The sequence below is a fragment of the Varanus komodoensis genome, unplaced genomic scaffold (assembly GCF_004798865.1).
Source record: "Varanus komodoensis strain SLA01 unplaced genomic scaffold, ASM479886v1 scaffold129, whole genome shotgun sequence".
In the NCBI taxonomy this organism is placed as follows: Eukaryota; Metazoa; Chordata; class Lepidosauria; order Squamata; family Varanidae; genus Varanus; species Varanus komodoensis.
In genome coordinates, this window is record NW_025335373.1 from 498,091 (window position 1) to 511,456 (window position 13,366).

Below are 13,366 nucleotides of genomic sequence, written 5' to 3' on the forward strand. Positions count from 1 at the left end.
GTATGGCGCCGCGGCCGCTGCCGGCCGGGGGGCTCGCCTGAGCAGGGCGAGCGAGGGAGCGAGCAGGCCATTCCCGCCGCCGTCCGTCCGTCCGTCCGTCCCCCCGCCGCCATGTTAGTGCGGCTGCTGCTGCGCCCTGGCCTGGCCGGGGGCCGCGGCTACTGCTGCCGCCTGAGCCGGTCGGTCAAGAGCGGGCCCCCGCGGGCCTCACTCGTTGCCAGGTAACCGTCGACCTCGCGCGGCAAGCCGGGAGCATGGCTTCCCCATGTTGCTACGGCCCTCGCGAAGAATCCTGGTCGCCGTAGTTCGGCGCGTGGCATGCCGGGCGTGTGCCCCTCTGGGTGGTCATGGCCGAGGCGGTTCCTCTCGCGCGGAGCACGCTGGGAATTGAAGTTCGCTCCTGAGGCCTTCTCGGCAGCCCGCGTGCGCCCTGTCCGGGGACTGGCCCTGCGCCCTGATCAGCCGAGCCCCTTGCCGCGGATCAGGAAGACGCGGCTCCCCGCGGCCTCGACCCGGCAGCCGGAGCCGTGCTGTTCCCTCGGGACATCCAGTGGCCCAGAGCGAGGGACCTCCGTCCCCGGTTCTCTTCGCGGTCCTGGGACGCGCACGTGCGCAGAGGCACTCATGCTCCTTAAGCATGTGGGCATCCCCGCCTGCTCCCAGCGGCTGCTCGCACCCTTCTGCACCGAAGGAGCTGGCCCTTTGACTTCCGGAAAACAAAACCCAGAGCGGATGCTGCAAGCTGGGCTGAGATCTGAGTCTCTCTTCCCCACGCATGGCCACGGGAAGAGCATCCAGCTGCGTCAGGCCGTTCGGTGCAGCGTGGCGGCATGATCTGGGTGGCCACCCAGCAGCCTGTGCGCAGCCCACAAGCAGGTCGGGTGAACAGCGCCTGCTGCTGCCCGAGTTCTTGGCGCGTGGCGGATGCAGGCCTATTCCTTTGATGGTGGAGGCAGTGTGTAGCTAGTCCTGCAACAACAGCGGGTTGGACCGGATGGCCTTCATGGCCCCTTCCAACTCTTCTGTGGTGCTTTGAGGACAAGTGACCATCGACAGCCTTCCCCATGAGTGCCATTGCCGTGTTAGAGCTGTGAACCTCCCCGGAGGCGCTTGCCGGCTGGGCAGTCCATAAGCCTTAAAGATTAACGCATACCTGGCATGCGTCAGGGAATACCCTGAACGAGAGATGAACCCTGCGGGATCAGGACGAAGCATCTGGGCCGGCATTTTGCTACCGCGGTGGCCGACCAGCTGGCCGTGAGAAATTCCCAGGCGGCAGCACTCTGCTGACGCCACAGCCAGGCCCGGAGCAGACGGGGCAGCTTGCAGGCCGCTGCCGGCGGGCAGAGAGGGCTTCTCCCACCTCCCTGTCAGGTGCCTGGTATCTTGTGCTGGACTAATAAGCCCCGGCTCGTGCTCCTGTGTCCGGTATCCTGCTGCAGCCAGACGATCGATCGCACTGCTGCCCAGAGACTGCTGCAGGTGCTCTGCTCGGTGGGCCAGGCTTCCAGCAGTCCTGCAGGAGGCCCAGTGCCACAGGGTGGCCAGCCACGTGCAGAGGTCCGCCTCTTGGTCCCAGACAGCGTGCTTCGAAAGGGCTTCTTGTGGCCCCCCGAGACTGGGCAACTGGGCCTCTTTTAGGATACACACAGTCCCTGAAAACTATTTTCATTAAGCAAACTGGGCTTTTAAAATCCTTTCTTATCCGCTACTGGGAGTTCGGTTTCCATTTGCTACTCACAAACGGAGATGGGATGATGGTGATGATTTCAGGTTTGGTTGTTTTTAATCTCATGGGAAAAGTGGAGTGAAATAATCCCTCAAATTACTCCTGGAAGCAGGTTTCAGAACTCCGGCCTCTCGCCTCGCCCTCGCTCCCTGTTCGCGGTTGCCCCTGCATGCCCAGTCGCTGCCTGGGGCAGCCCTGTGGGGAGGAGGCCCTGGGGAAAGAGTGCTGAGGCGGTGGCAAGGCAGTGCGGTGGGCGAGCCCTCACTTTCCTTCTTTCCCTCTTCTCCTCACAGGTCCTCGGGCAGCCATGCCAGGTTCGCTTGCTTCCTCCGGGCTCCCAGCAGCCTGGCCAAGCCCCCGCCGGCTGTGCTGCTGCTCCTGCCCCGCAGGCGTCTCCCCCTGGGCCGGGTGGCAGCCCTGTGGGCAGGCCCAGCCCTAGCCGGCCTGGGGGCCCACTTCTCCCGCAGAGTCTTCTGCCAGGAGGCACAAGGGCCGGAAGTGGTTTGCGTCCCTCCGCCAGCGGAGAAGGAGCCAGAGTTCGACTGGGCCCTGCTCTGGAGGTTCCTGCGTCCGGAGCTGCTGGCTCTGACTGCGGCTGTCCTGGTGAGCTCCGTGCGCCTTCCCCACACCGTTTCCCCCCTTGCAGATGGCGCAGGGCTGGAGCAAAGCAAAAAAGGGGGGTGGGCCCGCATGCTCAGTGGGGGGGGCACTCTTGCACAAAGCCGGGCGAGGCGGGTGTGGGGGAGGACAGGTGAAAGGACAACGGGCCGAAGACTTCCGAACTGAGCCGACCTCTTTGCCCGCTTGCCGCCCGCCCGCCCCTCTCGCTTCAGTCTGCGCTGGGAGCTGCTCTCCTCAACGTTCAGATCCCGCTGCTCCTGGGCCAGATGGTGAACGTGGTGGCCCAGCACATGCGCGTGGGGGATTACCTGCGTGCGGTGCGCGAGCCAGCCCTGCGCCTGCTGAGCATCTACGGCCTGCAGGTGGGTGGCGGCGGCGGCGGCGGGGGGGGGGGCGCTCTCTCCCCGTGTCCCTGCTCGGGGCCGCTGGGCGGCGGGGCCCAGAGAGGAGCTGCCCGACCGATGCGAGGCGCGTGTCCCTGCAGGGCTTCCTGACCTTCGGGTACCTGCTGCTGCTCTCGCGGATCGGGGAGAAGGTGGCCAACAACATGCGCACGCAGCTGTTTGCGTCCTTGCTCAGGTGGGTCGGCCGGGGGCCGCGCGAAGGGAGCACCGCTGCCCCGTGGCCCGCGGGGCCTGGCCTGGCCTGGCCTGGCCTGGCCTGCGGGGCCGAGTGCTCTGTGGCGGGGGGCGGGCAGGACGCCGGCCGCCCGTGTGCCACTGCTCTGGCAGCCGCGGCGAGCAAGCACCGAGCCGCCTGCCCAGCCGCACGTTCAGCGGGCGCTGCGAGCATCGGGTCGGAGCGCCGCCGAGTGGCGCAGGCTTTTCCCGTGCCGCTCACTGAGGAAGAGTCCGGGGGATGCGCCTGGCGAGTGGGCCGGCGCCAGCCACTGCCTCCACCGCATCCCGGGCTGGGCGAGAGCCGCTGGGCTCGGGCGCGCCTCCGCCCTTCTGGCAGGCCAGCTGCTTGGCGGGGGGGGGGGGCTGTTGCCCAGGGGGCTGCCTTTTACCTCCAGGGCCCCAGGCCAGGTGGCAGCTTGAGCGGCTGCGAAGAGCGCTCCGGCCGGGGCAGCCGAGGGCCGCGGGCCACTCCCCATCTTGCCCCCCTTCCCACCCAAGGCGGGAAGTGTCCTTCTTCGATGCCACTCAGACGGGGCAGTTGGTAAATCGCCTGACGGCCGACGTCCAGGAGTTCAAGTCCTCCTTTAAGCTGGTCATCTCTCAGGTGGGTGCTGTGGGGGAGGGGCCGGGTGGGGGGCCACCTGCCTGAGCCCGCAGGCTGGCAGGGGTGCCCCACGCGCAGAGGCCGCCCTCCCTGCCCGGGGCGCCACCGTCGCTCGCTCTGCCTCCCCAGGGCCTGCGCAGCCTCACGCAGACGGTGGGCTGCTTCGTGTCCCTCTACATCATCTCGCCCAAGCTGACCGGGCTGCTGGTGGTGGTGATGCCGTTCCTGGTCGGAATCGGGGCCTTCATCGGCTCCTCCCTGCGCAAGCTTTCACGCAGAGCCCAAGAACAGGTGAGTGGGGCTGTACCCTGCCCGCCGCCTCCTGGTTCAGGCGTGGCCGTGGCCCGGTTGTTCCTTTTGCTTGGCTGTGCCAGTGGAGGGAGCAGTAGCGGAGTGGGACGGGACGGGGGGATGCTGTCTGGGGCGCCAAAGCCCCTGTGCAGTTTCGGGCCTACAGGTGCGTCTCTTTTGCCCTGTGGCAGCTGACTGGGATCCAACTTTGTGACATTGCTTGGCTTCGGCCTGCATTCTGGGGGAGCCCCCTGCCCCACCTGCCCGCAGCCCCTGGGGAGCGTCCCATGGGGGCGGATGCCCCTCCCTGAGACGGTGCCGGCTTTCCCAGGGTCGCACCTTCTTCCCTCCCAGCCCCGTGGCGATTGCGCGGTCAGCGGACGGGCAGCCCTCTGCTCTGCACCACTGCGTGCAGTGCGGTCCCGCCTGCTGGCGATTCAGGGAGGCGGTGACACCGCGAAAGCAGGGCGCTGAAAGCGGTGTAGGCGTCAGCGCTTCCCCTGTCGGTGCAGGTGGCCAAGGCCACGGCCGTGGCAGACGAGGCTCTGGGCAACGTCCGGACGGTGCGGGCCTTCGCCATGGAGAGCAAGGAGATGGAGTGAGCACCACCCTCCCCCGTGTCGGGAGCCGCCACCCCCAGGGTTGCACGGCCTCATTGAGCACCCTCGGAGGGACCCCCTCATGGGACAGCTGCCCTGGCTTCTGCTGGAGCGCAGCGGGGACGGGGGCCTCGCTCTGCCCCCACCACACGCCCCGTCTCGCTCCTCCTCGCCTTGCCCGGGCTGCCGGATGCACGTGGTTGGCCCCCTGGGCCGGGCGCTCCGCCTCTGGCACCACGCAGTGCCGCGTGCCCCGGGCAGCTCTCTGGAAGTGCTGGACCCGGCACGGCGGCCAGCCGGCTGGTTGGCAGATGCTGGCGTCGCCATCCGCCCCGCCCAGGGGTCGCCAGGCTGGGGCCGGCTCGGACAGGGACTGCTTGGGCGGGACTCCCGGTCTCCTCGACTCTCCCCCTGCTCTCGCCACAGGCGATATTCAGCCGAGGTCGATCACTCGAGCCGCCTCAACATGAGCCTGGGGCTGGGCATCGCCTTCTTCCAGGGACTCTCCAACGTGGCCCTGAACTGTGAGTGGCAGCCGCCCGCGCTGGGGGGCCGACTGGCCAGCCCTGCTCCTGCCCTCCCTTTCTGCGCGCTCTGCTGCTGCTCATTCACTTTGCTTGCAAAGTAGCCAAGAGTGAAATTCTCTGGGTGGCGTAAAAGACAGTGAAACCGTAACACCTGAGCATTTAAGCAGCACAGAATAAAAGCGAAGTGAAACCAGTTGCAGAGAATAAGACCGTTCCAACACACAACCCTAAATGGAATCTAGCAGCAGGACAGAGCACCGAGCGAGCAAAGGAGCGTTGATGCTGCTCGCCCAGAGGGCGCCTGGCATTTGAAGTGGTTCTCCAGCTGCCCTGGAGCTGGCGGGGTGGGGGCAAGACGTGTGGTGCGGCTGAGCACGCCTGGGTGCCGCTCTCGCGAGGCGGCCCCGGACCGCAGCGGGTGCCCTCCAGCCTACGAATTGCAAGCCACGTGTGGCCAGCAAGAGGTTCTGAGGGGCAGCCGAGGGGAACGTGCCTCCCCGAAACCCTGGCCTGGGGCTTTGCTGGCTGAGCGGGGCCGCCGGGAGCTGCGTGTCCGCACACAGGCCAGCTGGTGGCACCAGGGCGCCTCTGCTCCGGAAGCCAGCCCTCCGGGCATCATCCCTGGCGCCACAGGGCCTCTTGCGGTTTGCGCATGTCCCGGGCTTTGGCACCTGGCTTGCTCTGCAGGGAGCCGTTGGCATGCTGCCGTGTCTTTTCTGGAGCGTGCCCGAGCGCTGGGGGGCTGCCCCAGCCAGAGGCACCCTCCGTGTGCGGCTGGCCGGCTGGCCCGCCCGCCCAGGCGCTCTCCCCACGCCTCCCCGCTTCCCGAGGGCTTCCCTGGTGCACCCGCGTCCCGCAGCCTCTCCCACTCTCTTCCAGGCGTCGTGCTGGGCACCATCTTTGTCGGCGGCTCCCTCATGGCCGGGTCAGAGATGACTCCCGGAGGCCTGATGTCCTTCCTGGTCTCCTCGCAGACAGTGCAGAGGTAGGGCGGAGGCTGCAGAGTGCCGCCCGGGGGGAGGGCCGCCCGCAGGGGCACAGCGGCTTTGTGGGCGGCCAGCCCCAGTCCGGTCTGGCAGCGTCTCCAGGGAGGGCCGGGGAAGCCGCCGCCTGAGCCTGGGGCGGACTGGGCTGGAGAGGCCAGGCGGGGCAGGCGGCTTGCATCCCCCCCCCCCCCGACACAGCGCCCGCTTGTTTTCCTAGGTCAATGGCCAGCATCTCCATCCTGTTCGGGCAGGTACGTGGCAGGGCTGCAGGGTGGGGCGGGCCTCCTTCCTGCCCCCGGAGAGCGGGATGCGCTCGGGCCCCGAGGGGCTGCTGACCCGGGAGGAGCGGCTCTCGTCCGTGGGGCGGAGGCACGGCGCCGGAGCGTGGAGGGCCAGCCCCTCACGGCCTGTGCCCTTGCCCCCCCCCCCCCCCGCAGGTGCTGCGGGGCATGAGTGCCGGGGCCCGCGTCTTTGAGTTCATGGCCCTGCTCCCGGAGACCCCCGTGTGCGAGAGGGAGCAGCTTGCGTGCAGCTTGCTGAGCGGGCGCGTCGAGTTCCAAGGCGTCTGCTTCAGGTGAGGCCTCGAGGTGGGTGGGGGGGGGGCGGGAGAGAACAAGGCTTTCGCGCAGGGGGCTCGGCTTCCCGGGGTCTTTTTGGTGCACTGCACGCGTGTGGCTCCGTTTCCGGAATGGGGACGGAAGAGGCACCCCCACTATCGAGGCAGCCCCCCCCCACGGGTCCTGGGCATTTCCAGGCATCAGCCCCCTGTCAGCCGGCCCGCGGCTGCAGCCACACAGGTTCCGATGTGTGAGATTTTCCCGTTCATGAGGAGATTGCCAGGATGAGGCCTCTTTGCCCAGGAGAACGTGCCACACTGTGGAGAAGTGTTCCCGCCTGCCGGAACACGTCCACCGCCCCCCGTCCTTTTGTGCTCCACTGGGAGTCCCCCGGTGCCCCTGCGGGCGCCTTCCCGCAGTCGGATGGGCTCCTGCGTCATGTCCGGCCCAGCAGTGGGCCTGGCGCCCGGCCGGGGAGACGTGGGGGGGGGCCTCTGGCCAGCCCGGCGCAGGCAGCACCGCCCGGGCCTGACCGCTTCCTCCCGCTGCTGCCAGTTACCCCACGCGGCCCGGCTGCCCAGTGCTGCGAGACTTCAGCCTCGCCATCCCCGCGAACAAGACGGTGGCCATCGTGGGACCGTCCGGCGGAGGTGAGGCGCTTGCTCCTGGCTGGCCTGCGATCTGCCGCGGGCTGAGGTCATGCAGCTGTTTCGGGCCGCCTGAAATAGAGCCGCTGTTCTGTGACGTCGCAATAACAGTTTTGAGGCACACGGCTGGCTGCCCCCACTCTGCGTGCTCAGGCGCAGCGCTGCCTCCGACCGCTTGCCCCTGCTGCCCTCCCTGCACGTGGCTTTCCATTCTAAAACAACCCATGCTGCCCTCGTCCGCTGCGGCGCCTGCAGCCAGCCCTGCCCTGGTCTGCGTGCCCCACGAAGCAGGCGTCTCTACGGCCTGCCCCGCTCTCGGGGTGGACACACATCAGCGGCCTCTCTCAGCTGGCCTGGCCAGAACACCGCCCCACGGCTGCCCCCTCCTCCTGCCTTGGGCGCCCCTGCCGGAGGCCGGCCGGCCAGCCCCACGGCCCACTGACCGAGCTCCTCCGCACAGGCAAGTCCACGGTGGCAGCCCTCCTGGAGCGGTTCTACGAGCCGACCGAAGGGGCCATCCTCCTGGACGGGCGCGACATTTGCACTCTCGACCCCACTTGGCTCCGTGGGGAGATCATCGGCTTCATCAACCAGGTATGGGGAGGGGAGGGGAGGGCGGGAGGGAGCACAGCAATCCCCCCAGGATGTTTAAGGGGGCTGAAAGGGGGCGGGGGAGGCTCAGGGAGGCAGGGAAGTGTCTCTCTCCCCCCGCCAAAGCCCGAGAGCGGCGTACCCTGGGGAAACCGATGGGCAGCACGTGCGGAAGCGAGCAGAGGCAGGCGTTCCGGGAGGGGTGTGAAGTCAGCACCTGGGATGACTGCCGCTGGGTGGGGAAGGTCAGCGGGGCTCGAGGCGGCCGGGAAGGGGTGGCCACCCGCCCCCGGCACTTCCCCCTCCTTGGTGGACCCGGGGGGTGTCGCGTTAAATGCATGCAGCTCTCTGGCAGTCGTGCCGAGGCTTCCACAGAAGGGGGCCAAAGAGTGCAGCGGGCATCCACGCAACGCTGGCGCCCCTTGGAAGTGCGGTACAGTTCTGGGGGGCAGCTGCTCAGCCACGCACCCCCGTCGCATCGGTCCTTTAGCTGTCGAAGGGCACAGAGCACCCGTTTGTGCTGACCGGGCATTGATTCACACGAAACGGGGAAACGTTTTGGACGAGCACGCAGTCCGTGAACGGAAAAGCCTGTTATACCGCAAAACGCATCCACGGAGCAGCTCCCCCGACAAAAAAGCGAGCGTCGCCCCAGCGGAAGCTTAGCAGAGGAGCTGGCCGGGGTTGTGCCGTTGCGGCTCAGCGCTGCCACGCCGTCTCCGACTGAGGCGACCCTGCGGCTGAGGGCCCCCCGAGCGCCAGTCCTCGACCTCGACAGGCCTGCCCCGCTCCTGCCCCCTCCAGGCCACGGCCTCCTCGACGGAGTCCGTCCGTCCGTCCGTGGTCTGCCTGTCCTCCGTCGCCTTCCACGCTCCCGGGCGTGACCGGCTCTCCCGGAAGTCTTGCCTCTCGTGACGTGCCCAAAGCTCAGCAGCCTCCACTGCGTCATTTTTTACTTCCAGAACGAGGCTTGATTGCACGACGAATAATCAGATAATCCGCTATTAAAGAAACATAGTGGTGTCCAACACTTAGGAAACCAAAGTTCTTGCTGAATACAATGCAAACAAAGGTCCGTAGATGTGGGAGGTGGATGCTGAAGCAGTGATCCAACTTCATGGTGCACACAGCAGTTTTTCCAATTCCAAAAAGCGCTTACAGACTCAAAAGGGTCGGGCCCCGGGTGCAGGGGCTGGTCTCATCCGCAGAGGGCAGGGCAGGGCTGGTTGCGACTTGGCTTCGAGAGCTGGGCGTGGAGCCCCTGCCCAGCCTCCCTCCCTCAGGCGTGCCGCTGGCGCGCGCTCTGGAGCGCCTTCGCTTGACGACTGCCTGATGCAGCAGAACACCGGGCGCGCCACCCTGTAGTCCCTCCCAGCAGCGAGGCAGCCCCCTGGAGGGGCCTGGGGCTGCCCCCGGCAGGAGCATGAGACGCCCACTGCCGCAGAGGCACTCGCGGGAGGGAGCCGTGGCCGGGCCCGGCTCCTTGCACCCGCTCCCTCCCGCCTCAGACGCTTCCCGGCTCGCTCTCGCCCACCAGGAACCGGTGCTGTTCAGCACGAGCATCATGGAGAACATCCGCTTCGGCAAGCCGTGTGCCACCGACGCCGAGATCTATGCCGCCGCTCGCCTCGCCAACGCGGACGAGTTTATTCGGAGCTTTCCCAATGGCTACAACACCGTTGTGGGTGAGTTAGACTGGAGAAGGGTGCGTCTCCTGGCATGGTGGTTTTGAAAGAAGCCGACAGAACCAGGGGAGAGCCTCCGATCCGCTTTTCTTGAGAAACACGCCTCCTGTAGTCCATCCCACCCACCGCCCGCCTTCTCTTCCTGTTCCCACGCCTTCCGGGGCACTTTGGGCTCCAGTCCCCCGCGGCCTTTGCAAAATGTGCGCCTCGCAGAGCTTCACCTGGTGAGTGAGGTGTTCCTTTTTTGGAAAATCCGTAAGTTCACATCGGCAACTGTGCTGTAGCTTTACTATAATGCCACGAATTAGAGGTAAGAAGGGATCTGGAGCCATTTGGCGTAAAAGGGGTTCATAAAGGACACACGGATTTTGGGCTGGCAGAGGCGGAGTTTCCCAATATTCTGACCACGAGGGTTTCTCAGGATGCCGCAGCCGGCTGCATAAAACCACCTTCCCCAAGCTGGTGCCCTCCAGCTCTTTTGGACTACAGCACCCAGAGCTCTGGACCGCTGGCCATCCTCGTTGAGGACGAAGCCTGAGACACCTGGAGGGGTGCTAGGTAGCCGTGTGCAGGCTCAGACAATTTTGGAAGAACAGGTATTTTTCAGGGACCTGAGCACAACTTTGGATTATGAAATATGTTCATAAAATGTTTCAGACAAGATGTTTATATGTTGCTACGAAAGCTTTACTTCCCCAAGAATGATTTTTAAAAACTCTGGTAGGAAGACCAGGGCCGTGAGCTTTCTGGACATTTTGGAGCCCCAGTTTCTCTTTAACCCTTTCCATTGGGATTCACGGCATTCTCGTCCCTTCCATTCCACGCTAAAATGATTGTGCCGGTGTATTTTTCACCGATACTCCAAGTCAAGCTCAGTTGTCCAACATACGCTGAGAGTCACCTGCCATATCGTGACACAGGAAGAAACGGTCACTGAAGAGTCCTGCATTTCGGGGCAGGGCACCATGCCCGTCAACGAAGGCCGTTTTAAAACACACCTTGAGTGCAAACGGGGGAAATGCACAAGACTTAGGAGGGAAATAGTGCAGGCTTTCTACGGTCACCACATACATGAAGGTGATCCCACCTACTGTATCTTTCTTCGTGCAAACGGGAGTTTTTAATACAGTTCCTAACTAGACAAGTCCCACTGTGGAACCTTCAGCTGCGCCCACAAAAATGAGCCCTTTATAAATGAGAGAAGCCCAGCTGCCGGCACCCAGGGCGTAAGAATTGGCCCAGCTCCACCTCTGGAGGCAGCCTTTCAAAATGAACAGATACTAAAATGCATCAGGAAAATATTTCAGAAGGGAATAAAAAGTTGCTCTTTAAATAGCAGATAGTTTGGGGAAGGTTCTTCCATAACATCCGCCTGGTTGCAACCCCCGACAGGCGAGATGCTTCCCCGGCTAGGTGAGCTCCCCGCAGCACTGCCCGTGGGCCGGCTTCCCCAGCAGCCGCCCCGCCGGTTCTTCCTGCCAGGCAGCTCTCTGCCTCTGCTGCAGCCCTTCCTGCTTCCGCGGGAAGGACGGCTCGGGTGTTCCAGGGACGAGGCAGGGGAGTTCCTTTTGGTCAAGCAAAAAGGGTTTTACGTAGATTAGGGTTGCTCTTACAATTACTGTGCTTAATAAATTAAACTGCATTTTTCCAGACGTTCTGTCAAGGGCTGCTCTCCCCTCCCCTGGTGCCCCCAAGGTACTTTTTCTCCGGGCTCGGCGATTTTGTATTTCTAGCACCAGGCTGGGGAGGGCGGCTGCCCGAAGAAGTGGAGGGGGGCAGCTAGTCCCGCACCGTGCTCCCACTCGGTGGGTGCCGCTTGCTCCCGCGGGCTGGGCTCGCCGCCCCCCGCGCACCAGTGCCCCCAGCCGGAGCCTCGGCTTCCAGCTTCTGCTCTCTGCCCCCAGGTGAGCGCGGGGTGACCTTGTCTGGCGGGCAGAAGCAGCGCGTGGCCATCGCCCGGGCGCTCATCAAGAACCCCAAGGTGCTGATCCTGGACGAGGCCACAAGCGCCCTGGACGCGGAGTCGGAGCACGTGGTGCAGCAGGCGCTGGACAGGGCGGTGGCCGGCCGCACCGTGCTGGTCATCGCCCACCGTCTCAGCACAGTGCAGGGTGCCGACCTCATCGTGGTGCTCGCCAGGGGCCGTGTGGCGGAGGTGAGCGGGGCGCGGCGCGGCGCGGGACCCCCTGCCGGGGCATGAGAGCCGGAGGCCCAGCCCAGGGCGCAGGGGCCGGGGCCCGCAGGCGCAGCCGCAGCCTCGCCTGCTGCCCCCCGGCTGGGCCTGCGGTCGACCCTTCCGACTGTGGCTGCTGGGTGGTGGCAGGCGCCACCCCCGCCAGGCCACCGCCGGTCCAGACCGCGAGTCCGTCCAACCTCCACGGCTGCCCCGGCGGGTCGTGGGCGAGCAGACGGCCCTTCCCTCTCCCTCCCAGCCGAGCGCTGTCCTCGGATGGCAGCTGTGTGGAAGTAGAGGGCCAGGCATGGATGCAAAGAGCGAGGGAAATCAAGGGCTGCTGTCAAAGCTGAGACACGGAGAACGGGGGCGCTTCTGTGCAACGTGCGGATGCGTTCAGAAGCCGCTGGCTGGAAATAACACCGTTTTCCTTGCTTTGCTCGGATAAATGCACTTCAGGAGGTGAAGCACTCGTCTTCACTAAGGCCTGGACAGGGCGCGCCCAGTCTGCTGCCAAATTCTAATTAGGCACATTCACACAGGCCTCTCTTTTTACCTGGGGTAAACGAGGCTGCATGCACCCCCACTGGTGCAAACTGGGCCTCCATGACAGTTGGTGGCGATCAACATCTTGCCCCAAGTACAGCCGGGGAGCATGAAAACGAGCCAGAGTTCCTCAGGTAGACCCGTGCCAGGCGAGAGCAAAAGGAGGCCACCCTGGGCTGAATTGGCCGCTGTCTCGCCTGCGCCACCCAGGGCACTGGCGGAAGGGTAGGTGGGCTGACTGCAGGAGAGCGGTGCGGTGCACGGGCATGCGCCCCTTTTATGGCACATCGTTGAGGGGAGAGAGGTCAGCCGAGGACAGATAACGGGGAGCCCTTGCACAGCATAGCTAAACTGGAGCTTGCTGCCACATGATGGAGGGGTAGCCGGCGACTTCAGTGGGGCCCCTGCGTGGAGGGGAAGGTGGTCCCTGGCACTGGTCCTGATGGCCGATGCGCCCGCCCTCCCCCCCCCAGGTCAGAGGCACACCGGCCGCTGAGCAGCCCGGGCTGGAGGGCGCTGCTGCCCTCGCGTCCCGGACGCCGGGGGCCCCGTGCGCAGCCAGCTGGCCAGCGCGAGCGCGGGAGGTGGGTCTGTGCCCTGATGCGCCGTGGCGCTCGCCTCCCCGTCTCCCCAGGCCGGAACACACGCCGAGCTGATGCGGAAGGGCGGCCTCTACGCGGAGCTGATCCGACGCCAGACCAGAGACGCTGCCTGACGGGGCAGGCCAGCCGCCGAGGAGCCCCCGGGTGGTTCGTGGAGCAGGGCGAGGCCCGGAGCGGCTGCCGGGCGCCCCCGTTTGTTCTCCAGACCCCAGCAGAGCGTCGCCTGTTTACCCCGAGTTGTCGAATACAGCATGTCGTGTTTGGACACTGTGTTGCGTCGCCTTACGGTTGTGCATAGGTGCACTAGGCTGCCTCAGAGTGCCAAGGTCCGGCGGGGAAAATTCTGGTGGAGAGCGGGCCGCGGGGGGGCGAGCGGGCGGCGGGGGGGAAAGCCGGGGCGGGGGGGGGGCCGGGGGGGGGGGGGCGGGGGGGGGGGGGCAAGGGGGGGCCGGGGGGGGGGCCGCGGGGGGCAGGGCAGGGCCGACTCGGCCCAGTAAAGGCCCGTCTCGCCGCAGCACTCGGGGAATAACTAGTCAAGAAGAGCCGCGCAGGCGATCCTCGGACGGAGACGCTTCCTCGGGCTCGCGG

General features: G+C 65.8%; 1 protein-coding gene across 1 annotated transcript; it reads left to right on the plus strand.

The window, feature by feature from the left end:
• The first annotated feature begins 472 nt into the window (after positions 1-472).
• ABCB8 (ATP binding cassette subfamily B member 8) lies at positions 473-13,043 on the plus strand. Its single transcript, XM_044422535.1, has 16 exons — positions 473-876; positions 2,023-2,332; positions 2,563-2,712; positions 2,835-2,929; positions 3,469-3,574; positions 3,704-3,865; positions 4,378-4,463; positions 4,891-4,988; positions 5,871-5,976; positions 6,195-6,228; positions 6,415-6,551; positions 7,090-7,184; positions 7,642-7,775; positions 9,310-9,457; positions 11,362-11,612; positions 12,811-13,043. Exons 1-16 carry the CDS (start codon positions 776-778, stop codon positions 12,889-12,891), a joined length of 2,094 nt encoding a protein of 697 aa, XP_044278470.1. The 5' UTR covers positions 473-775; the 3' UTR covers positions 12,892-13,043.
• Positions 13,044-13,366: the final 323 nt, after the last annotated feature.

Bases quoted from the DNA above. Each gene is read 5' to 3' on its own strand.
- ABCB8 (XM_044422535.1), top strand. From the start codon at position 776: ATGGCCACGGGAAGAGCATCCAGCTGCGTCAGGCCGTTCGGTGCAGCG. The intron at 2,930-3,468 runs GTGGGTCGGCCG...TTCCCACCCAAG, and splicing joins CTGTTTGCGTCCTTGCTCAG to GCGGGAAGTGTCCTTCTTCG. The intron at 4,989-5,870 runs GTGAGTGGCAGC...ACTCTCTTCCAG, and splicing joins CTCCAACGTGGCCCTGAACT to GCGTCGTGCTGGGCACCATC.